Source organism: Eptatretus burgeri, chromosome 13, assembly GCF_056783735.1.
Source record: "Eptatretus burgeri isolate ZD-2024b chromosome 13, Ebu_testis_v1, whole genome shotgun sequence".
NCBI lineage: Eukaryota > Metazoa > Chordata > Myxini > Myxiniformes > Myxinidae > Eptatretus > Eptatretus burgeri.
Genome location: NC_140973.1, coordinates 76,355,885 through 76,383,369, shown reverse-complemented (window position 1 = coordinate 76,383,369; position 27,485 = coordinate 76,355,885). Strand labels below are relative to the sequence as shown.

The 27,485-nt window shown below is 45.3% G+C and overlaps 1 protein-coding gene across 4 annotated transcripts in view; it reads left to right on the top strand.

The window, feature by feature from the left end:
* Positions 1-27,485, top strand: part of LOC147014829 (plexin-B3-like) — a 154,849-nt gene that overhangs the window by 48,169 nt on the left and 79,195 nt on the right. For 3 of the 4 annotated variants that reach the window (XM_085853156.1, XM_085853159.1, XM_085853158.1), the window contains one exon: positions 26,146-26,704. In XM_085853156.1, coding sequence (XP_085709282.1) covers positions 26,165-26,704 — 540 coding nt within the window. In that variant the 5' untranslated portion in view covers positions 26,146-26,164. Of the gene's footprint in view, positions 1-16,201; positions 16,345-26,145; positions 26,705-27,485 lie in introns of those variants that run through there. The other variant, XM_085853155.1, reaches the window with a different exon arrangement.

The window sequence follows — 27,485 nt, the reverse complement described above, 5'->3', positions numbered from 1 at the left end:
TAACCAGAAGGGGGTTGCTGGCGGACCTTGAGCGTCCTGCAGAAATATGGATGGGACCGATAGCAGACAAAGCAAGGGGGGTGAAGTCTGAGAGGAGATGGTAGAAGATAGAAAGACCATCAACCTTCCTTTAGAAAGCTTTGAAGATGGAAATGTTCGCAATTATTTTGGATGAAGATCCTATGATCCTTCAAATCTGCTTCCTTTTAGAGTTGTCGTTTTTCTCATTTTCTGCACATAATCCTTTTTGATCTTTTTCTCATATGTGACAATATATCACAGAAAAGTAAAAAGGCCTGTAAGTGTTCCCATCTAACCCCCTGGCTTATGATTTGGGAATACAGGTCCGCATCACGTTCACCATACGCTGTTGTCTGTTGTCAGTTAATATGTTTCATTCGCACTGTCTCCTCACTTTCTGAACTTACCCTTCCTTCTCATACCCAATTGCTTATGGACACTGTGTCTCTCACACCTGAGAAGGGGAAGAAGTTTCTGACAACCATCGACTCTGACTCTGCAACAGGCCTGAATAGCATCAGCACTCGTGTCTTAAAAACCTGCTCTGCCACTCTTGCACATCCTCTTTCTGCTCTGTTCATCCTATAATTTACTTTCGGTCACCTTCTATCTGGATGGAAGTCTGCCAACATCCTGCAATAGACAATGTTTGTGCAAAAGTTCGACTTCCAGTTCTGGTTTTGGAGCATTGGCAGGTCTCCTTGGGGGCTCCCTGCTGACGATCTCAAAGTTAAGTTTCCGGTCATTATCTGTCCCGTTTTAACTGTTTATTTTCTCACCTACATGTTACTGTGTGATCCTTGTTCGGTTTTGTTTCAAAAATCGTGCTATTTTGTGAGATTTCGGAGAACTTGTCTTACTGGGTGCTTGAGGCCTATCCTTGAGGCTTGAGGCCTACCCTTTGTTCCCCTCGATGTACGATCATGTTTATTTGTTTTTTCTCCCCATTATCTTCGATTTCTATCTTTCCCACTTTCTTAACGTCCCCTCACCAACTAATCACTCTATTTCTTATCTTAAAAATAAATAAATAAAAACCGCTACCTTTCTCCAATTCTTCTTCTTCTTCTTCTTCCTCAAATTTTTCTACAACACTTCCATGACCTAATCTGTTGAAAATTCTCTCAAACATTAATAATAATAATAACAAAAACGATCTCTTATAATGCTTCATCTTCCTCTTTCACATGTGTGGTACTCTTTACTGTATCAGAATGCACTACTCTTCTGATATTTAAACAGACTGCTCTCAATTTGACCTTTCCTTCATTCCTTGCCTAAAAAATCCAACTGTTACAACGCTTCTTCTCTCCATTCTCTTGATTCGCCTTTATTGTATCCTCAAGAAATGTGTTAAATCACATAACTGACCTAAAACTTAAAAAAAAAAAAACCCAGTTTGCTATGAATGTTCGCTTTCCAAACTTCAGTGCCAACTCACTCCTCTCACCCCTCACTCTCAAAGCAACCATCCCACTCTTCTCCCTCCAAGCCTCCCTGCTACCTCTCAAAAACTCCCTCCTCACCTTTCTCTCACCATTCATCCCCCTCACTCATCCTTCCCAAAGTTTCCCCCCCTCCCATCCACAAAGCTGCCTCCTTCCACTGCCCTCTCACCTCCATCTCTTCACTCCACCTCCTCAAATCCTCAACTGCCTTCTTCCTCCTCTCTTGTCCCCCTCTCCCCCAGCACCACAGAGCCTTTTCTCCTCCTGATTTGGCCCCCTCCCCTAGCTATTCTGCAATCCCCCACACTCTTTCAACAACACTCCTTTCATCCCCTCCCTCATCCCTTGTCCTACCATCCCCTCCCGCCCCCACCCCCTGCACCCAAAGCCTCCTCCCCTACCTCTTCATTAAAAATATGGACCTCAAATATCCGGAGCCTTCGCTCAAACCTTTCAGATCTTTCCATACAGGTTGCCCTGACAAACCAGACATAATCTGCCTAACAGAAACTTTCCTCCACCAAGACATGTCTGACTCCCAAGTATCTCTCCCCGGTTACTCCCTCCTCCGGTATGACAGACCTGAGCCTCGTCCTGGTGGAGGTGTTGCTCTCTTCATCAAAGAATCTATTCCTCACTCTCCATACACTGCCCTCACTCCCCCACACCCCCAGGATACCTCTGGCTACGGCTTCCCCTCCACTCCCACCTCATGTTTATATGTGTACTGTACCGTCCACCTAACAGTGATGACTCCATCTACACCTCACTATCTGAAAACATGGACCATCTTCTCTCTTCTCATCCAAACTCTCTCTTCCTCATATGTGGCGACTTCAATTGTCATCATGCCAGTTGGCTAGGTGTGGGTACCTCTCTCACCTGTCATGGCACCTCAGCAAAAGCTTTCTGCGACTCATTGGGACTGACTCAATCGGTCAACTTCCCGACCCGGATCTCAACCAATCTCCATCTCTTCTGGATCTGATTTTGACAAATTTCCCTGACAATATCTGCTGCTCTTTTTTCTGCTCCAATCGGTTCTTATGACCACGTCCTTGTCAAAGTGGACATCTCTCTGGCTGTCATCAGAGAACCACCTCACCGCCGTCGAGTCTGGCATTTCACTCAAGCCGACTGGCAGGGTCTCCGAGCAGCCCTCAAACTTACAGACTGGTCTCCTATCGCTACTTTCTCCAACATCAACTCATCCTGGGAATTCTTTCAAAGAAACTTGCTCTCCCTGATGCACAGATTTATCCCCTCTCGTCTTCAGTTGTCCTACCCTTCCTCCCACCCTTGGTTCACTGAAGCTTGTTGTGAGGCAGTTGTCCTGAAACAACTTGCCTTTGCCTCATGGAAAGCAAACCCAACTGAGGGCAATCTCAGTTCCTTCCATAAAGCTCGGAACAAGTGCGTATCTAACCTCAGGAGAGCCAGAAAACAACATCTTTCTCATCTTAAGTCTGAACTCTCAAACCTCTCTCCCTCCTCAAAATCCTAGTGGCATCTAATCAAATCTGTTTCTGGTGTATGTTCCCCCTCCATCCCCTCCTTTAACTCAAATGGCAGCACTGCTGATACCGCACGTGAAAAAGCTGAATGGCTAAACTCTGTGTTTGCTGCTAAATTAATGTGTCCAAAACCCATCACTATCTCTACCCACTTTACCCAGTCGCACCCAACTGTCCCTGGACTCTGTGTGCTTTTCTCCTGATAAGGTGGAGAACTTGCTGTCAAACCTCGACTCAGATTCTGCAACCGGTCCAGACAGAATCAGCCCACGTGTTCTCAAAGCCTGCTCTTCTGCTCTTGCTCACCCTCTCTCTGTTCTATTCACCCTCTCATTTGCTCACGGCCATCTGCCATCTGCTTGGAAATCAGCAAACATCACTGCCCTGCATAAAAAGCTGCAAAAACAGATCCCTGCAACTTACAGACCAATCAGCCTTCTCCCAATCATCAGAAAGGTTATGGAATCCATCATCGCTTCAGACATTAAATCCTTCCTCTTCTCCAATGGCTTAATTTCTGATCATCAATTTGGTTTCAAATCAGGTCACTCTACCCTGGATATGCTGCTTCTGCTCTCCAAACAATAGATGGAAGCCCTCAATTCCAGACAGGAAATCCGAGCCGTATCCCTGGACATATCACGTGCTTTTGACAAAGTCTGGCACCCTGCCCTACTCACCAAACTCCCTTCCTATGGTATCCAAGGCCATCTCCACTCATGGCTCGCAGACTTCTTCTCCTGTCGCAGTCACCGTGTGGCCCTAAATGGAGTTCTTTCATCCTCCCTTCCTGTCCAGGCTGGAGTTCTTCAAGGTAGCATTCTGGGCCCTGTTCTTTTTCTAGTTTTCATCAATGATCTCTCCGACTCTCTGGAAAATCCTCTATGTCCCTTTGCTGATGACTCCACCCTCTGCCGTACCATCGGTCATCCCTCAGACCAGCAAGCAGCAGCTTCTTCGCTCACTGCTGATCTGGATAAAATCACAAACTGGTTCAACACGTGGAACATGTCTTTCAATCCGGACAAATCTCACACTCTCACTATGTCTCTTCGAAAGGACCGTTTAGAAAACTCCCCCATCCACTTTCTCAACAATCCTCTGGAAGAAGTCCTTTCTTTCAAGCTTCTGGGTCTCACTATCTGCCATGACCTTTCCTGGGAAAGTCACATTTCAAACCTCGCCTCCAAAGCCAGTCACCGACTGGGAATCCTCCGTCGTGCAAGGTCCTTCCTTGGCCCACCTGAGCTCCTGACTACTTACAAAGCTTTTGTCCACAGCCTAATGGAGTACTGCTCTCCCCTCTGGGCTGGTGCTCTTGCCTCCCACCTTTCTCGGCTTCACGCTGTAGAAACCAGGGCATTTCGGATCATTGGCATCTCCCGCATTGAGGCTGAGTCTTTGGGCCTCTCACTCAATCACCGCAGGTTGGTCGGTGGTCTTTCTCTCTTCTACCGTCTCCTCTCCAGCCTCGCCCCCCCTGCTCTCTCTGCGATTTGTCCCCACCACATTTCCGCAGGGCGCTCAAGGTCCGCCAACAACCCCCCTTCTGGTAAAGAATACCAAAATCACGAATCACTGCTCACCTTCACTCTTTCATTCCTCTTTTTTCCCCACCTTTGGAATGAACTCCCTCACTCTATTCATTCCCATTCTTCCCTCCAGGCCTTCAAAACAGCTGTTCACCACCTCCTCTTTTCATCCCCCATCCAAATCCTCGACCTTTTCTACCCCCGATAATCCACCCAAGCCCACCTCTTTCAAATTCCCTGATGTCCTTCCTGAAAGTCCCTGTAATGTCCATCTTCTATTCCCCATGTTCCCGTCCCATCCCTCTCCCTTCCACAGATCTCCAAATGTCTCTGTTCCCCACTATTTTGTCCTTCCCACTCCCTCCCCTCCTGTCTCATGCCCCCCTTGATGTGCGTTGTCTGTTCGCTCTCATCCGAGCCTCGACAAGGTATACAAAAAAAAACAAACAGATACCTTAACTTCAGGCCTATTAGCTTCCTTCCAATTATAAGCAGTCATAGAATCCAACATCACAGTTGACATGAAATACTTCCTTTTCTCCAACAGCCTCATCTGACACCATCAGTTTGGGTGTAGGCCTGGCCACTCCAACATAGACATGCTGCTGCTGCACTCCTAACAATGTAATATGGAGACACTTACTCTCAGAAAAGAGATCAGAGTCATCTCTGGATATATCTTGAGCATTTGACACAGTCTGGCACCTGACTTGCTCTCCTAATTCTGAGCCTATGGCATCCAAGGCCACCTCTGCACATTTACCCTCATATCTCTTAGAAAGGCAGGCAGCAGCTGGTTCCCTCTCTGCAGACTTTGATCAAATCACGAGCTGGTCCAACACTTGGAATGTGTCTTTCAATCCTAGCAGATCTCACACTCTCATTCTGTCTCTCCCAAAGTATAGTCTGGCAAATCCTCCCATCTACTTCCTTAACAAACCTCGTGAAGTTCAGACACACAAACTTTTGGGCCTCACTATCAGGCATGATCTTTCTTGTAAAAATCACATATCTAAGTTAGCTGCCAAAGCCAGGCACCGACTGGGCATCCTCCATCATGCATCGTCTCACCTTGGTAAATCTGAACTTTTTATCAGCTTCCAAGGCTTTCATCAGCAGCTCGATGGAGTATTGCCCTCCCCTTTTGGCTGGTGCTCCTGCCTCACACGTTGCATTTAATGATGCCATGGAAAGCATGACCCATAAAAATACTTGAATCCTCGGTGACAAAGCTCAGTCTCTGTTTTTTTCTTAATTTGACAGACCGTTAGGTCTAACCCGTCAGATAGTTAAAGATTTGTTACAAAAACGGATCCCCAGCTGACCCCACAAGAAGATGGGAATAATTGGAGCCATTAAAGTCGTAGTCGTAGTAGGCGTAGTCGTAATCATAGTTGTAGTGCTTTTGTTAGAATTTCCACAATTCTATTTAATGTCGCTCGCTCTTCTCACCCTTGCTAGTACACGGTCACGACTGTAGTAGGTAAGGTGCAGCATTTTAAGAGAAAGCGGCACCAAGAGAGAAAGGGAAGGGAAGAAAAAACAAGTTATCAAAATAACACATTGATACGAATACGAGGAAAGTGCCTTGTTGGGAGATACGACAATGTGCTTCGTTTGTGGTCCAAGTTTCCTTAAAATTTTGAACAGTGTTACCATATTCTGCCGCCTTATATTCTGAGACGATGCGTGAGCGTATCAAGACTTTCAGGCTCAAAGCACCGTGTTCCACCACATTCCTTTCAATTTTTTCCTTCCGAACTTTATATATCGCCATCTTTGCACAAGTTACAATGTAGTTGACAAAGAGATCTCGTGACTTGCTCTGCTTCTTCACCGGGTGTCCGATGATGAAGAGTGTTGGTGAGAAGTGAAGCCAGAAATGCAAAAGTAAGTTTTTCATCTGTAAGAAAATTGGCTGAAGATGGTGACATTGTAGGTACACGTGAAATACCGTTTCTCTTTCACCACAAAAGCAGCAATTCCTCTGGAATGTTTGTAAAATGCCGCATCATGGCTCCAGAGCTTAAGGCACCATGCAGCAATCTTCAACTTAAGTCCGCCAATGTTCTTGGCATTGGGTAGAGATAGAGTGAACCCCAACATGGATGACTTTGAAAAGTAAGTGGAAGAATCTCACGCCAGAGAGTATCCCGTCGGGTTGCAAGAACCATGTCGAGGAGCGAGTGCATGACCAGCAGGTATATGTTCTTCCTTGACATTCCACTGAATGACGTTTTAGCTGTACCAGGGGGCCAACCCATGTTGTGTGCGGGTGGTGGCCGAGGGAGCTCGCAATATTGTGGTTCGATTCTAGAGTCCATGAAGTTGCTGCTGGACATCTGCAAAGTTCTGTCACCCTCATTTGGATTCTCAAAGTATGCCAAGCAATCAGGAGGAAAAGACATTTTCACCTCTTGGAGTATCCTTGAGGGGATTCTAATTGTCCGTAAGCCCATTTTCACTGCGTGTTCCTCTGATGAGAGAAGGCCTCTCTTCCTATCATTCAGAAGGCCTCCCACCGTGGATATATTACCAGTCAAGAGCTTCCTTCCTAATGAGCATGAAGCCAGGGTTGGGCCTTGCAGAAGAGGGTTGAGAAAGAGTGGTTCTTCAAACAAGGCTTTGCTTGGAGAAGGATCTGTTCTTTTTATGTCGGCAACATGTCAAGCCCTTAGCATTTCTTGATAAAAGAGAGGCAATGTCGAACTTGACTGGTTGTGTGAAGTAATGGTAAAAATATGCCTTTCACACCCAAGATTTAATACTTTGCTGAAAAAGTACGACACCAATGAGCACCATTGCGGTGCAGGATTCCCATACAGGTAGCGTTGAATAGTCTTCAGCCTAGATGTGTCGTAGTGGCTTCGAAGGTCGGGAAAAGGCTGTCCACCTTCATCCAAGGAAACCCAGTGTTTGCCATTCCAAAAGTAGTCCAACAACTTCCTCTGCATCTCAAGCAGAAACTCCTCTGGAATGCTTATGCAAGACATCTTGAATATCAACTTTGGAATGATAAATTGTTTAATGAGAAGTGTTTTCCCTCTCAGTGACAGGACTTTTAGCAGCTCACTCCAGTCTCTCAATTTTGCTTCTATCTTGTCCCCAAAAAAGTGTTCCAGTTGACAAGTGGTGAGCACCCACTTGAAGTGGACAAATGCACCCCCAAGTATTTTAGCTCATTGCGACTCCATGTCAATTCCTGAAAAGGTTTTGGGAACCCTGTGATCTGCATTGGTCCAATCAGAGGCGCAGAACTTTTTCTCCAATTGATTGAAGCATACGATGCTGTTGAGTAGACCTGTTGACAATCATAAACTGCTTGCATGTTCCTTGCACTGCTGGTTAAAACAAGGACGTCGTCTGCGTTTGCAGAAAGTATGAGGGAGAGCCTGTTGTTTGGTACCACCATGCCAGTTAACCTTCGCCTCATCAAACAAAGGAAGGGTTTTATGCACAGAGAATAAAGTTGGTCTGACGGGGGACGTCCTTATCTTATTCCTCTTTTGAATGGAAAGGGGGCGAGCAAGTGACCATTGACTTTAAGTAGGCATTCTGCTGACGTACAAGTACAGCATCTGGATCATGCCTACATATCTCCTCCCCAACCCAAAAGTTATCAGGGTCTCAACGAGGTAATCATGGTTCATTTGGTCAAAAGCTTTCTCTTGATCCAAGGAAAGGAATCCAATTTGAGTCTTGAGTCTTGTCCGCATCCTGTATTGTCTCTGACCAGGGATATGTTGTCCTGTATTGTTCTGCGAGGGATGGTGTATGACTGGTTCGGGCTAACTAATTTTTGTAACACCAGTCCCAGACAATTTGACAACATTTTTGCCATAATTATGTAGGCCATGCACAACAGAGACACTGGCCGATAGTTCCTTATGTCTCTCAAGTCACCCTTCTTAGGAATCAGAGTCAAAGTTGCTCGCCTCCAAGACAGCGGCATTTGGGCTGTATCACATGCTTCCTGAACTACACTAAGGTAGTCAAGTCCGATCAAATCCCATACTTTGGTGTAAAATTCACAAGACAGGCCATCCACTCCAGGGGACTTATCCAGCGACAGGCTACGCAGAGCAATTGTTAATTCTTCCAGAGAAAATGGAGCTTCCTGTCATTCTCTGTATTCTGGACTCGCTTCAGGGAGGCCGTTCCACAAAGTTCCGCAAGCATCCGCGTCCACCTTCTTACCTGAGTGTAAAAACCTCAAATCCGTTCATGAACACGCTCAGGATCATTGAGCAAGGAGCCATCTTCTGCCAGAACACTGGATATCGTCCTCAGTCGACCTTTGTGCCTTTCCAAAGTTTTGAGATAACTCGGGGGGCATATTCATCCTCAATAAGAAAATGCGACTACACGCTTTGAGGGTGGTCTTCTTTTCCTCATAAGCGCACAATTCAGCAGGGGTGAGCGTGGTCAAGCGACACTCAAGATGCAACAATTCCTCTTCGAGCTTAGCAATTTCTACTCCAATTGCTTTGCTCGATCCATATGAGTATTCCTGGCATCATAATTTCAGGCTTCACCTGCCTGATCCATATGGCATAACAATTTCAATAACGTAACAAGTTTAACAAAAAAGCTTCATCCTTGACTAAGGCATTGTTGAGATGCCAGAACCCAGTGCCATGCTTTGCCTCAGCCAGGGAAAGCTTAATCCAGGCCAGATGATGATCTGAAAAATGTGCCAATTTTATACCGGAGCAACTTGCACTCCTGCAGCAACGGGGAGACAAGTAAAATCGGTCTAGTCGGGATTGCGAGATATTACCACCCCCGATACTAGTGTAAGTAAATGATTTCTCTGTGGGGTGCTGTACACGCCAGATGTCTCTCAGGTTGAACAGTGTAGCCACTTGTTGTAATACTTTAGCAGAAGGACTGTGTGGCTCTTTACCCACTCTATCTAGGGAGGGATTGAGAGAGCAATTAAAATCCCCTCCAAGAATCACACGCTCTTCGTCAGACAAGGTGAGCATGAATCTCCGCATGTGATCGAAGAACCGCACCCTTGCACAGCTCCGATACATGGTGCATAAATGTTGACGAAGTTAACAACAAAATATTCAAGCCTTACCTTTACATGCAACAAACGACCCAAACTGACTTCATTTACAAGTATTTCAGGTTTCACACTTGGCGAAAACAGGACAACCACTCCGCAAGATGTATCTGTGAGATGACTGAACAAAGCCAATCCTTGCCATTTATTTTCCCATCGGAAGGCAGCCTCTTGGGTTGTGTGGGTCTCCTGTAGAAATGCTACTCCAAGTTTCTCCTTTAAACAGAATGACAGTACTTGGTGCAAACAAAATGCATCTTTACACCCGTTAACATTCAGTGATCCCAAGCGAAAACATAATGCTGTCATTACATAAAATGAGACTTATAGAAGGAGAAACACAGTCGAAGCCAAATCATGCTTCGCACCATAACTTAGAAAATTTGCAAGAAACTTCCTGACTCTGACTTGTTCAGCCGAACCTGAAGTCTTGCTTTGTTGTCCATCTCTCCTCAGTATATACATGGAATGCACAAGTGTTTTATAATCTTTCCACCGTTTTAGAGCAGTTTCAACTTTCTTCCGACTGTGCAAACTTTGCTTAAGGAGCTCTAATATTTCATGGCCAGGAATACACGAATGATGCCTTGAGGGCAGTTCTGATTCAGTGGCAGTCCTTTCACGCAAAACTGCTGCCATGGATGCATCAATCATCGAGTTATTATGAATCATCATTTTAGTTGTTGTTGGTTTGTCTGGATGTAGTGTGTAAGTGACAGACATCTCAGTCTCATTTGACTCTGACAGGTCAGGACATGCCAGAGAGTCATTCTTCATTACCATGCCAGGTTAGTTCATGGATGATCCATCTTTCTGTTCACTCCTCAACAGGTCTTTGCGTGCTTCTGGCAGCAGAGACTTCCCATGATCTGTAACTTGAGGAACAACATCTTCCTCATCTTCCATTTGCACCAGTTGGGTCACAATTTCTGTCTCCTCCAAAACACTAGACCTTGCGGATCGCTTCAAGTCCTTGTTGGCTGCATCTTCAACGTCGGTGTGATCTGAAGCCCCTTTGCCTTCTGGTTCGTATTTTCTCTTCTGCACTCTCTTCCCCCTCCCTACCTTCATTGTCTGCCATTGATCTTCAGCAGAAGAAAGGTCAGGATGAGAAGACGATACAGAAGCTTTTGGAATGACGTCTTTTCCGTAGGCTTGTCAGGGTATCAAGAAGTAGATACTTATTTTAAGATAGTGGGCAGTCTGCTCTCATGTCATCCTTTGACTCACATACAAAACAACAAGGCTCATTAGTCATATAAAATATCTTCTAATTCTTCCCTTCAAAAGGATCCCTCACATTCCGTGTCATTTCTCAACTCGATTGAGACCTGTCTTTTGAAAGACAGGATATGACATAGGGCAGGCTCAAGATAACCGAGAGACACAGGCCTGATTGGTGATCTTAGCACTCCCAATCACTCCAGGAAAGGCACAACTACATTATCGGCCATGAAAGGAGGTATGTTGGACAAGGTAATCCATGTGCCAAGACTCGAGAGAGGTTCAACTTGTATAAATAATCCTCCCACAACAATCCCTTTCTGTATCGCCTTATTTGCTTCAGCTTTGCATTCAAGGAAGAACACGGCCCTTCCATGCATTTTCGAGGCTGCAACTATTGTTGATGGAACAACAACATTAGCCATTGCCTTTACATATGCCTCCATATGGATAGCTTGTCCCATCTCACATCTCACTCCATGCTTCCTTGTCAATGCTTGAAATGGATGTGCAGAACTGCTCACACTTGCTTGACTGGAACTGCTCGCAGCTGTTGGGTTTAGGGTTAGGGTTAGGGTTCCCTCCAGCCCATTCACGATTCATAGGCATATCTATAGTACCTAAATATATATATAAATATATGTATATCTTTAACAAACAAAACTATTCACAAAGTTTTGCTAATGTAATAACGGAAAGTGTAATTAACTTGAAGGAAAAAAACGTTGAACAATAAAAAGAGCAATCGGAGATTGCAGACCCTCGCCAGGACTTCTTTTGAGTGGTGTATATTTATAGGTTTCAGGATAAATCCAATATGGCTGCCAACCATGTTACCTGTGATATGATATACATGTTAACCTTTTGTTCCTCATGGACAGGTGGTCATACATGTAAAGTTTCACCTTGATTTGTTTAGCCACTTCAGAGAAGATTTTTTTTTTTAATACAATATGGCTGCCAAAGTACGTGACCAATGACGTAATGAAATTTTTTTCTGTGGACCATTTTATCCCGAGATGACCTTCAAAATTTTTCAGACTGATTGGATGTGATGTTCTACATATGCAATTATGACGTCATAACAAGGGCAGCTGTGATGTTATAAATAAATAAAAAAATCACACTCATTCCCCATGAGAAGTACTTGCTATGTGCCAAGTTTTAATTTTTTCCTTGGTGCGGTTTCAGAGATACAGAGGTCCAAAGTTTTTCCGTTTTGCTCGTATTGCTGCCACAACACGTGTCCAATGACGTCATAATTATCATTAAAACATTCTACATGAGTATTCGCACCAATGGTGAAAATTTTGTCTCAATCTGACAAGCGGTTGCAGAGAAAAACACGAAAGTTCTGTGCGGACAAATAAACGGACACAGACAGACAAACAAACAAACAAGCAAACAAACAAAAAGACGACGTCATACAGAGCATCATACAAAATCCATAAAACAAATTTGACCTCAAAAATAATTGGTGGTTGAATTAAATGACCAAATGTGCGACTCATCTTCAAATTTCAAGTGAATCGGATGAAAATTGACAATTTTAGAAATTCGACCTGTGTTGACCTTTTGGCCTATGTGGACCTCCAAAATAAATGGTGGTTGGATTCATTGACATGAAATCTAAATCCTCTTCAAACTTCAAGTCAATCGGATGAAAATTGAGGAATTTAGAAATCTCACCGTAGTTGTTGACCTTTGGCCTATGTTGACCTTTTGACCTCAAAAACAATAGGCTTCTTCCTTATGACAAACTCTACGATGTGGTGAAGTTTCGTGAAGATTGGTTGAAAATTGTGACCTGTAGATGACAGACAGCCAGACAGACAGACAGACAGACAAGCCGGAAGGCGACATGGGTGGTCGCTATATAATTGCATACTCGTCATACAGTTTTTGACGGATCGGGCTGAAATTTTTTGACAAAGAGCTTGATTATAGAGCGCATAAAAGCGCGGAAGCCGATTTTTGATTTTCGATTTTTTTTTTCTAGGATTTTTCCAAAAATTTCAAAGTCCCGTTGCTCGGCAACGGTGGCGTCCATAGCAACGGTGCTCAAAAGCATACAACTAGATCCTAGTATGAACCTACCAGTCAGGTTTCATCAAAATCCGTTGACTCCTCTGGCCTCCAGAGCTGTCCATTACATACAAACAAACAGACGGAAAACCTGAGAATAACGGTCGTCTAGCAACCACCCAACAGACAGACAGACAGACAGACAGAATAGCAAAATCGACTGACCAATATACATGAAAATCTTCGATTTTGCAAGAAACAAACGGATCCAAATGCAATACCCTCCTCTCCTTCGGCGAGGGTAAAAAAAAAAACCACGTTTTTCAGAAAGAAACCCAAACGTTGAAAAAGGCGGTTTTTAAAGAAACCCCTTTGAAGCAAACGATACTCAGCTCATTCACAATCTTGTGCTATTTATCACGGTAAAGGGTCATTGAGCAAGAAACAAAAGGAATTCCAAAGGATATTTTGTCGACAACGCCGCAGGTCGGGCGTCGGCGTACTAGTGGTAGTAATAGTTTTTGGTTAAGATGCAACTTCAACCTTGCAGTTGTTTATGTTGTCTACTGTAGAACCACTCAACAGTGTGTCTCCCAGGGCATCAGACCTGAGGCTTCGATGGAGGATGACATTATCTTACCTTTCACAATGTACTACAGGAAATGGCAACTTCTTCTTTCTTCTTCTTTAACGGCCACAATTATTCTCACGTTCTTGTGAGGTCGGCCAGAGGAGCTTTTTGGCCCAAGTCTTCTCACAAACTGGCTGGCTAGGCCTGACATGCCACAAAGTAGTCAGGGCTGGAACTTGGAAACTTATTCAGGGTGTCGACGATAACTCGCCTACTCTTCGTGAAGGACACCGTGGGATCTTAAATCCACCAGCTAATTTTGGCCTGCGAGTTTAACATCTGGCATCCATCCGAGAGACGGCACACACATTGATGAATCTCCATGCCTGTGAAACACCGGGATGACAGTTTATCGCCGGGTCAGGATTCAAACCCAGGCTAGACGGCTTAGACGTGAGTGTGCGTACCTCGAGGCCATGCCATATTGCACTGCAGGGTATGGCGGCAATACCCGGTTTAAATCAACCTGATGCAGCCTGGCATGTTTATCCACTTCTCTTACTTGTAGCAACAAATGACAATACCTGGTCAACTCAACACCCCGTGCTTCCAAGAATCACGTAAAGGTTTACATGTCGTTTTATTAGGAATCCAAGACCAATTATGGACAAAGTATTTTAAAGCCAGCTTCGAAAGCCACACTTCAACCGTGCAACTCGTTCCTTGGCTCTCGTAAACGTTCCACATTGTACAAATATACAAATAACCGTTTAGGAATCTTCAATCCTTGTCGTGCGGTACAGGATCAACGGAATGCTGACTCTATGTCGTGTGAGAAGTTGGATTCGCTTGCCTGTAAAAGAAAATTTAGATTGGTATCTGTAAACATTGGCTGGCGTTATAAGGACCATTCTTTGCAATTTGGGAAGCAGCCGTTTTAAGGTGGCGATTTTACCATAAACATCAACTAATTCAAACACTGAATTCTCCTACTCGTAATTTTATAACATCAGCTTCAAACCAATGAATCGGTCAGGAGAGTGGATGAATATTGATTTGCTTGCAATGTCGGCGGTGCATATACTTTAGATTGAGAGGAAAGAAACTACGTGCAAAGAGCATGTTATCAGTCCCCTACCGGCATCACCGGAGGGGACGACTGTATAGGACTGCTTTCCGTCTGTCCATCCCACCTGTGGTTTTCCAGACTAATTGTTTTTTTCCCCCCTCATACCCCTTAACATATTCAATTGAAAATTGGTACATGGCTTTATTATGATGTTAGAGAGCAAGTTTGAGTTTTAGGGTGTTTCGTCAATTTTTATTTTGTATACTTTGTCTCGGCTCATATAAGAGCTAACACACAGAACTTGTAACAAAGGGAGAAGCAGAAAAGTGGGAAGCACAATAACAGTAGGGAACAGAGACATGAGGAGATCTGTGGGAGAGAGAGAGGGATTGGGTGGGATACACGAGGGAAACAATATGGACATCACAGGGACTTTCAGGAAGGAAAGGGAATTTGAAGGACGTGAGTTTGTGGTGGATTAACGGGGGTAGAAAAGATCGTGGTTTTGGATGGGGTAAAATATGAGATGGTGGTGAGCAGCTGTTTTGAAGACCTGGATGGAGGAGTGGGATTGAAGAGAGTTTGGGAGTTTATTCCAGAGGCAAAAATAAAGAGGAATGAAAGAGTGAAGGTGAGCGGTGATTCTTGATTTTGGCAGTTTCACCCGAAAGGGGCTGCTGGACCTTAAGGGTCCTGCAGAAATATTAGGGGGACAGATCACAGACAGAGCTATGTGTGCAAGGTCGGCGAGGAGTCGGTAGAAGAGAGAAAGACCACCAATCTGCCTGCGGTGAGAGAGTGAGAGACCTAAAGACTCGGTTTCATTGCAGGAGATACCAATGATCCTAAAAGCCTTGGTTTCCACAGCGTGAAGCCGAGAAAGGTGTGAGGCAAGACTACCAGCCCAGAGGGGAGAGCAGTACTCCATCAGGCTGCGGACGAAAGCTTTGTAAGTGGTTCGAAGCTCAGGTGTGGCAAGGAAGGACTTTGAATGATGGAAGATGCCCAGTCGGTCACTGGCTTTGGAAGCCAGCCTTGAAATGTGGCTTTCCCAGGAAAGATCATGTCAGATAGTGAGACCCAGAAGCTTGAAAGAAAGGACTTCTTCCAGAGGATTGTTGAGAAAGTAGATTGGGGTGGGGGGGGGAGATGGTTCCAGATGGTCCTTTTGGAGAGACAGAGTGAGAGTGTGAGATTTGTCAGGGTTGAAAGACATGTTCCACGTGTTGGACCAGTTTATGATTTTATCCAGATCTGCAGAGAGCGAGGAGGCTGCGGCTTGCTGATATGAGGGATGACAAATGGTATAGCAGAGGATGGAGTCTCATCAACAAAGAGATATAGAAGATTTTCCAGAGAGTCAGAGAGATCATTGATGAAAACCAGAAAAAGAACAGGGCCCAGAATGCTACCTTGAGGAACTCCAGCCTGCACAGGAAGAGGGGATGAAAGAACTCCATTTAGGGCCACACGTTGACTGCGGCAGGAGAGGAAGTCTGTGAGCCATGAATGGAGATTGCCTTGGATACCATAGGAAGAGAGTTTGGCGAGCAGGGCGGGATGCCAGACCATATGGAAAACTCACGATGTGTCTCAAGAGATAGCTTTGATCTCATGTCTGGCAATGAGGACTTCCGCCCATTGCTGGCAAAACAGAAGCAGCATATCCAGGGTAGAGTGACCTGGTCTGAAACCAAATTGATGATTGGAAATCAAGCCATTGGAGAAGAGGAAGGATTTGATGTCTGAAAAGATCGTGAACGCGTATGGCGAATACCTTCATGATCAAAGTGGGAATGGAAAGGTGAATCGGCAAAATAGAGGAGGAGGAAGAGGTCGAGGAAGTCACGTGCTTACAGGAGGTGTAAGGTGAGAGGGGAAAAATGTTTTTATCTTAATTTAATTTAATTTTAAGACATTAAACAGAGTTTATAATTGTGAGGAACTGAGAGAGAGCGGTAAAGGGATCGTGGTGAAAATAGAAAGCTGAAGGTCATGAAGAGAAAATACAATCAACATGATTGTTGTACACACAAGCAGGGACAAGGGTAGGCCTCAACGCACCTGACATTAAAAGTCTGACGAATACTCTCAAATTCTCACAAGTTTTAAAACAAAACTGAACGAGAAACGCACAGTAAACACAGAGACAACAAAATATCAGTTAAAAACGACCGGAAAACTTATCTTTGGGAAAGTCAGCAGACACCATGTAGGGACACCATTAGACACCATGAGACACCATGTAGGGACACCATTAGACACCATGTAGGGACACCATTAGACACCATGTAGGGACACCATTAGACACCATGTAGGGACACCATTAGACACCATGTAGGGACACCATTAGACACCATGTAGGGACACCATTAGACACCATGTAGGGACACCATTAGACACCATGTAGGGACACCATTAGACACCATGTAGGGACACCATTAGACACCATGTAGGGACACCATTAGACACCATGTAGGGACACCATTAGACACCATGTAGGGACACCATTAGACACCATGTAGGGACACCATTAGACACCATGTAGGGACACCATTAGACACCATGTAGGGACACCATTAGACACCATGTAGGGACACCATTAGACACCATGTAGGGACACCATTAGACACCATGTAGGGACACCATTAGACACCATGTAGGGACACCATTAGACACCATGTAGGGACACCATTAGACACCATGTAGGGACACCATTAGACACCATGTAGGGACACCATTAGACACCATGTAGGGACACCATTAGACACCATGTAGGGACACCATTAGACACCATGTAGGGACACCATTAGACACCATGTAGGGACACCATTAGACACCATGTAGGGACACCATTAGACACCATGTAGGGACACCATTAGACACCATGTAGGGACACCATTAGACACCATGTAGGGACACCATTAGACACCATGTAGGGACACCATTAGACACCATGTAGGGACACCATTAGACACCATGTAGGGACACCATTAGACACCATGTAGGGACACCATTAGACACCATGTAGGGACACCATTAGACACCATGTAGGGACACCATTAGACACCATGTAGGGACACCATTAGACACCATGTAGGGACACCATTAGACACCATGTAGGGACACCATTAGACACCATGTAGGGACACCATTAGACACCATGTAGGGACACCATTAGACACCATGTAGGGACACCATTAGACACCATGTAGGGACACCATTAGACACCATGTAGGGACACCATTAGACACCATGTAGGGACACCATTAGACACCATGTAGGGACACCATTAGACACCATGTAGGGACACCATTAGACACCATGTAGGGACACCATTAGACACCATGTAGGGACACCATTAGACACCATGTAGGGACACCATTAGACACCATGTAGGGACACCATTAGACACCATGTAGGGACACCATTAGACACCATGTAGGGACACCATTAGACACCATGTAGGGACACCATTAGACACCATGTAGGGACACCATTAGACACCATGTAGGGACACCATTAGACACCATGTAGGGACACCATTAGACACCATGTAGGGACACCATTAGACACCATGTAGGGACACCATTAGACACCATGTAGGGACACCATTAGACACCATGTAGGGACACCATTAGACACCATGTAGGGACACCATTAGACACCATGTAGGGACACCATTAGACACCATGTAGGGACACCATTAGACACCATGTAGGGACACCATTAGACACCATGTAGGGACACCATTAGACACCATGTAGGGACACCATTAGACACCATGTAGGGACACCATTAGACACCATGTAGGGACACCATTAGACACCATGTAGGGACACCATTAGACACCATGTAGGGACACCATTAGACACCATGTAGGGACACCATTAGACACCATGTAGGGACACCATTAGACACCATGTAGGGACACCATTAGACACCATGTAGGGACACCATTAGACACCATGTAGGGACACCATTAGACACCATGTAGGGACACCATTAGACACCATGTAGGGACACCATTAGACACCATGTAGGGACACCATTAGACACCATGTAGGGACACCATTAGACACCATGTAGGGACACCATTAGACACCATGTAGGGACACCATTAGACACCATGTAGGGACACCATTAGACACCATGTAGGGACACCATTAGACACCATGTAGGGACACCATTAGACACCATGTAGGGACACCATTAGACACCATGTAGGGACACCATTAGACACCATGTAGGGACACCATTAGACACCATGTAGGGACACCATTAGACACCATGTAGGGACACCATTAGACACCATGTAGGGACACCATTAGACACCATGTAGGGACACCATTAGACACCATGTAGGGACACCATTAGACACCATGTAGGGACACCATTAGACACCATGTAGGGACACCATTAGACACCATGTAGGGACACCATTAGACACCATGTAGGGACACCATTAGACACCATGTAGGGACACCATTAGACACCATGTAGGGACACCATTAGACACCATGTAGGGACACCATTAGACACCATGTAGGGACACCATTAGACACCATGTAGGGACACCATTAGACACCATGTAGGGACACCATTAGACACCATGTAGGGACACCATTAGACACCATGTAGGGACACCATTAGACACCATGTAGGGACACCATTAGACACCATGTAGGGACACCATTAGACACCATGTAGGGACACCATTAGACACCATGTAGGGACACCATTAGACACCATGTAGGGACACCATTAGACACCATGTAGGGACACCATTAGACACCATGTAGGGACACCATTAGACACCATGTAGGGACACCATTAGACACCATGTAGGGACACCATTAGACACCATGTAGGGACACCATTAGACACCATGTAGGGACACCATTAGACACCATGTAGGGACACCATTAGACACCATGTAGGGACACCATTAGACACCATGTAGGGACACCATTAGACACCATGTAGGGACACCATTAGACACCATGTAGGGACACCATTAGACACCATGTAGGGACACCATTAGACACCATGTAGGGACACCATTAGACACCATGTAGGGACACCATTAGACACCATGTAGGGACACCATTAGACACCATGTAGGGACACCATTAGACACCATGTAGGGACACCATTAGACACCATGTAGGGACACCATTAGACACCATGTAGGGACACCATTAGACACCATGTAGGGACACCATTAGACACCATGTAGGGACACCATTAGACACCATGTAGGGACACCATTAGACACCATGTAGGGACACCATTAGACACCATGTAGGGACACCATTAGACACCATGTAGGGACACCATTAGACACCATGTAGGGACACCATTAGACACCATGTAGGGACACCATTAGACACCATGTAGGGACACCATTAGACACCATGTAGGGACACCATTAGACACCATGTAGGGACACCATTAGACACCATGTAGGGACACCATTAGACACCATGTAGGGACACCATTAGACACCATGTAGGGACACCATTAGACACCATGTAGGGACACCATTAGACACCATGTAGGGACACCATTAGACACCATGTAGGGACACCATTAGACACCATGTAGGGACACCATTAGACACCATGTAGGGACACCATTAGACACCATGTAGGGACACCATTAGACACCATGTAGGGACACCATTAGACACCATGTAGGGACACCATTAGACACCATGTAGGGACACCATTAGACACCATGTAGGGACACCATTAGACACCATGTAGGGACACCATTAGACACCATGTAGGGACACCATTAGACACCATGTAGGGACACCATTAGACACCATGTAGGGACACCATTAGACACCATGTAGGGACACCATTAGACACCATGTAGGGACACCATTAGACACCATGTAGGGACACCATTAGACACCATGTAGGGACACCATTAGACACCATGTAGGGACACCATTAGACACCATGTAGGGACACCATTAGACACCATGTAGGGACACCATTAGACACCATGTAGGGACACCATTAGACACCATGTAGGGACACCATTAGACACCATGTAGGGACACCATTAGACACCATGTAGGGACACCATTAGACACCATGTAGGGACACCATTAGACACCATGTAGGGACACCATTAGACACCATGTAGGGACACCATTAGACACCATGTAGGGACACCATTAGACACCATGTAGGGACACCATTAGACACCATGTAGGGACACCATTAGACACCATGTAGGGACACCATTAGACACCATGTAGGGACACCATTAGACACCATGTAGGGACACCATTAGACACCATGTAGGGACACCATTAGACACCATGTAGGGACACCATTAGACACCATGTAGGGACACCATTAGACACCATGTAGGGACACCATTAGACACCATGTAGGGACACCATTAGACACCATGTAGGGACACCATTAGACACCATGTAGGGACACCATTAGACACCATGTAGGGACACCATTAGACACCATGTAGGGACACCATTAGACACCATGTAGGGACACCATTAGACACCATGTAGGGACACCATTAGACACCATGTAGGGACACCATTAGACACCATGTAGGGACACCATTAGACACCATGTAGGGACACCATTAGACACCATGTAGGGACACCATTAGACACCATGTAGGGACACCATTAGACACCATGTAGGGACACCATTAGACACCATGTAGGGACACCATTAGACACCATGTAGGGACACCATTAGACACCATGTAGGGACACCATTAGACACCATGTAGGGACACCATTAGACACCATGTAGGGACACCATTAGACACCATGTAGGGACACCATTAGACACCATGTAGGGACACCATTAGACACCATGTAGGGACACCATTAGACACCATGTAGGGACACCATTAGACACCATGTAGGGACACCATTAGACACCATGTAGGGACACCATTAGACACCATGTAGGGACACCATTAGACACCATGTAGGGACACCATTAGACACCATGTAGGGACACCATTAGACACCATGTAGGGACACCATTAGACACCATGTAGGGACACCATTAGACACCATGTAGGGACACCATTAGACACCATGTAGGGACACCATTAGACACCATGTAGGGACACCATTAGACACCATGTAGGGACACCATTAGACACCATGTAGGGACACCATTAGACACCATGTAGGGACACCATTAGACACCATGTAGGGACACCATTAGACACCATGTAGGGACACCATTAGACACCATGTAGGGACACCATTAGACACCATGTAGGGACACCATTAGACACCATGTAGGGACACCATTAGACACCATGTAGGGACACCATTAGACACCATGTAGGGACACCATTAGACACCATGTAGGGACACCATTAGACACCATGTAGGGACACCATTAGACACCATGTAGGGACACCATTAGACACCATGTAGGGACACCATTAGACACCATGTAGGGACACCATTAGACACCATGTAGGGACACCATTAGACACCATGTAGGGACACCATTAGACACCATGTAGGGACACCATTAGACACCATGTAGGGACACCATTAGACACCATGTAGGGACACCATTAGACACCATGTAGGGACACCATTAGACACCATGTAGGGACACCATTAGACACCATGTAGGGACACCATTAGACACCATGTAGGGACACCATTAGACACCATGTAGGGACACCATTAGACACCATGTAGGGACACCATTAGACACCATGTAGGGACACCATTAGACACCATGTAGGGACACCATTAGACACCATGTAGGGACACCATTAGACACCATGTAGGGACACCATTAGACACCATGTAGGGACACCATTAGACACCATGTAGGGACACCATTAGACACCATGTAGGGACACCATTAGACACCATGTAGGGACACCATTAGACACCATGTAGGGACACCATTAGACACCATGTAGGGACACCATTAGACACCATGTAGGGACACCATTAGACACCATGTAGGGACACCATTAGACACCATGTAGGGACACCATTAGACACCATGTAGGGACACCATTAGACACCATGTAGGGACACCATTAGACACCATGTAGGGACACCATTAGACACCATGTAGGGACACCATTAGACACCATGTAGGGACACCATTAGACACCATGTAGGGACACCATTAGACACCATGTAGGGACACCATTAGACACCATGTAGGGACACCATTAGACACCATGTAGGGACACCATTAGACACCATGTAGGGACACCATTAGACACCATGTAGGGACACCATTAGACACCATGTAGGGACACCATTAGACACCATGTAGGGACACCATTAGACACCATGTAGGGACACCATTAGACACCATGTAGGGACACCATTAGACACCATGTAGGGACACCATTAGACACCATGTAGGGACACCATTAGACACCATGTAGGGACACCATTAGACACCATGTAGGGACACCATTAGACACCATGTAGGGACACCATTAGACACCATGTAGGGACACCATTAGACACCATGTAGGGACACCATTAGACACCATGTAGGGACACCATTAGACACCATGTAGGGACACCATTAGACACCATGTAGGGACACCATTAGACACCATGTAGGGACACCATTAGACACCATGTAGGGACACCATTAGACACCATGTAGGGACACCATTAGACACCATGTAGGGACACCATTAGACACCATGTAGGGACACCATTAGACACCATGTAGGGACACCATTAGACACCATGTAGGGACACCATTAGACACCATGTAGGGACACCATTAGACACCATGTAGGGACACCATTAGACACCATGTAGGGACACCATTAGACACCATGTAGGGACACCATTAGACACCATGTAGGGACACCATTAGACACCATGTAGGGACACCATGAGACACCATGTAGGGACACCATTAGACACCATGTAGGGACACCATTAGACACCATGTAGGGACACCATTAGACACCATGTAGGGACACCATTAGACACCATGTAGGGACACCATTAGACACCATGTAGGGACACCATTAGACACCATGTAGGGACACCATTAGACACCGTGTAGGGACACCATTAGACACCATGTAGGGACACCATTAGACACCGTGTAGGGACACCATTAGACACCGTGTAGGGACACCATTAGACACCATGTAGGGACACCATGAGACACCGTGTAGGGACACCATTAGACACCATGTAGGGACACCAAAGTCAGCAGACACCATTATCTTCCCCCATCCAAACCTCGATCTTTTCTACCCCCGTTAATCCACTCCAAACCCACCTCCTTCAAATTCCCTGCTTTCCTTCGTGAAAGTCCCTGTGAAGTCCATCTTGTATTCCCCATGTTCCCCGCCCCATCCCTCTCCATTCCACAGATCTCCTAATGTCTCTGTTCCCCCACGGTTTTGTCCTTCCCACTCCCGCCCCCCTTGTCTCCCGCCCCCCTTGTCTCCCGCCCCCCTTGTCTCCCGCCCCCCTTGCTGTGCGTTGTGTGTTAACTCTCAGACGAGCCTCGTCAATGTATACTAAACAAAAATAAAGCAATTCTCTCTCGTGTTTGTTCTCGGTTTGCTACTCGGTAAGTATGACAGGCGCTGGGAGAATAGTCGAGACCTTAGACGTATGCGCAATCACATCTGAGCTGTCTATCCATGGTTTGAACCTCGACCCAGCTACAAACCGTCACACTGGTGTTTTGCATGCAGGGAAAGGTATCAAAGCATCAATGAGTGTGCCGTCCCTCAGAAGGACATTAAGCCAGAGTTCCCACCCACCAGCAATAGTTTGTGGATGTGAAAGATCTCCACATTGGCTCATGAAGAGTCGGAGAGCTCTCACCAGCACCCGAAGAGATTATAAACTCCTGCCCAGACTTTCTTGCCAACCCCCTACTTTGCAAATGTGGCAAGTACACACCAGTATCCCCAGTGTGAGTTGAGCGAGACCATCGTCCTGCAGTGGAGTGAAAACAGGCTGATGATGATGATGATGATGATGATGATGATGATGATGATGATGATGATGATGATATGTGAATGTTGGGATTGGGATGTGACACAGATTGTTCTTTTATTTTCTTTTTTACCCTCGCCAAAGGAGAGGGGTATTTCATTTGGGTCCGTTTGTTTGTCTGTTTATTTGTTTGTCTGCACAGAACTTTTGTGTTTTCCTCCACAACCGCTTGTTGGATTGAGACGAAATTTTCACCATCGGTACGACTACTCACGTAGAATGCTTTGGTGATAATTATGACGTATGACATTGAAGCTTGGCACATAGCAAGTACTCCTCATGGGGAATGAGTGTGATTTTTTTTATGACATCATAGGTGCCCTCGTTATAACGTCATAATTGCATATGTAGAACGCCACATCCGATCGGTGTGAACATTTTTTGAGGGTCATCTTGGGATAAAATGGTCTAAATAAAAATAATAATAATAATTACGTCATTGTTCATGTGATTCCGTAGCCATATTGTGAAAAAAAAAAAACTTCAAAAATCTTCTCTCAAGTGGCTGAGCAAATTGAGACGAAACTTTACACGTATGACCACCTGTCCATGAGGAACAAAAGGTTCACACATATGATATCATAGGTCACATGGTTGGCAGCCATATTAGATTTATCCTAAAACCCATAAAAAAAATTACACCACTCAAAAGAAGTCCTGGCGAGGGTCTGTAATCTCTGATTGCTCTTTTCCTTGTTGCTGTCTGACTTGTTTTGATGTGGCACAGATTGTTTTAACATGTTGGGACTTGTACTGACTGCGCTGCTCTCTGGAGATATTTGAGGGATCACTGACTTTCCGAGTTTGCGTAAACATATTGAGGGATCACTGAACTGATGCCGACATTGATTTCCTAATCAAAATTAATTAGTATGGACCTGCTTTACGAGACGGACGCTCCATTTCAGCGCCATTATGCCTGCGTGCAAAATGTTTGCAGTGAAGTACTTGTTGGATGCCTTGTTGCTTTGGTAAATGCACTTATTTTGTTGATTGGGTTTAAAAGTATGTGATATCAGTTAAAAAAAAAAAAAAAACTCCAAGTAAGATTTTGTGAGACATTAGGTCAATTTTGTGCCAAGTGAGGGATCATTGAGCAGACCGGGTCCAGAGTGGACAGCATCCTTGACCTTCCTGATCTCCACTTTGTGTAAACTCCAACTCGTATTTTAAATAATTATTTATTTTCTTTGTCAAAGGCAGAAGTTAAAAAAGCTAAGCGATAAACTCGCCCAGACACATGCCTGACCACACCCAATGTCACACTCAAGGCTGTGTTGAAAACAACGCTGGGTCTTACCACCTGCATATATTAGTCACGTGATACCTCCCCTCCCTTTTCGAGGATACCTGGTGTTTGGGAAGACCACTCGGTCAACGAAACATCAAACCTGAACTTTGCCTTGATTGGCAGCTGCACTAGTTGGTGGTACCTTAATTTTTGAAAATATATCTTCCCATCTACTGCACAACCATTTCATTTTGCAAATTCGCATTTGTCCTATCCATTAACATTTCCTCAAGTGTCCAACTTTAGAATATACCTTGATGAAAATGAAATATAAGGAAAATATCGATGAAAGACATTAAACGATGCTGCATTGTTGACCAATATCATTCACTTGTCCCACTCTCAGGTTTCGTGGCACCACAGTCATGCTGTCCAATTTGCACCTGCTCTCTTTTCTTCTCACTGTGTCCATTACGGTGTCCATCTGCAAGGCGTCCAGTGAATGGCTGCAGTTCACCGCACCAGAGGGAATCTCCTTCTCACACCTCATTCCACCACTCAATTCCACGAGAAATGTAGTGTATGTTGCTGCAACTGGACGTCTCTTCCTCCTCAATACGTCATTGAAGGTTGTTGCCAATGAAACGGTGTGCAAAAGTGGTGGCTCTAAGAATGGTCACTGTGACAACCACAACCAGCTCCTAAGCCTGGATGCGTCTGCCACGAACCTGGTTTCATGTTGGTCTGCGGACAATGGTATTTGTCATGTGCGGTACGCTTCAAACCTCTTGCGCCGCCAAGGATCTGGCGGGAACCAGTTATGCGAGTACCAGTCAGTATCTGACAATGCCAGTGTGGTGCTGCCATATTGGGGGCCAGAGAAGGAGAACCTTTTGTTGGTTGGGAAAACCGAGCTGGACACAGATTCTGGTCCATTGTCCACAAAGATTCTTCGTAATGACAAGGTAAAGGATTGCAGGATGGAGTTGATGTGTCTGGGTTGCATATCCAGACTTTGATTTGCAAATAATTTCCCGCTGAACAACATGATCTCCATCATTCATTTCACCCAGTATTTTATATTTGTTCACATTAAATTTCTTGGATCATTATGTTTAAATTCCTTTGCCTTGCATCTTGTTTAAATTGCAGAAGATTCTGATGTTTTTGTTCTGTCAACATCTGAACCACCATCCTACACACGTTTCCACTTCAAACCACACCTGGGAAATGTTTTCGATTAATTGTTTAAGGACATAGTCCTGCATTCCTACACGTATGCCGCCCTTCAAACTTACTAAGAACGATCCTAAAAGTATATCAGCAGTGTGGCCAGACCACACAAAACCACCTGTTTGCCAACTTATTGATGCAGTTCTGCCTTGGAACTATAGTTGTTCGAGATTCCCAACATTCATTGATATCCCTCCTTATGTAAGCCATTCAAAAGTTCTATTTTACTTTTGTGATGGTTTAATTTAACCACACACATGTAGGGTTTAATAGAAAGCACAATGGTATAGTTGAGTAAAATCCAATTATTACGAGTCCCCTCACAAGGAACTTCAAGTAAAGGCAGCGGGAAGTCATTCGACCCATCGAGCCTGCGCAATCGTTGCCCACCTCCGGTTATTTATCCATGCTCCATCTTTTTAAAATTCTGATCGTCAAACAAGGAAGCTGCGTATACTATTTTAACAGTATTTATATTTATATGACAATACAATTTGATATGACATGGCCAGG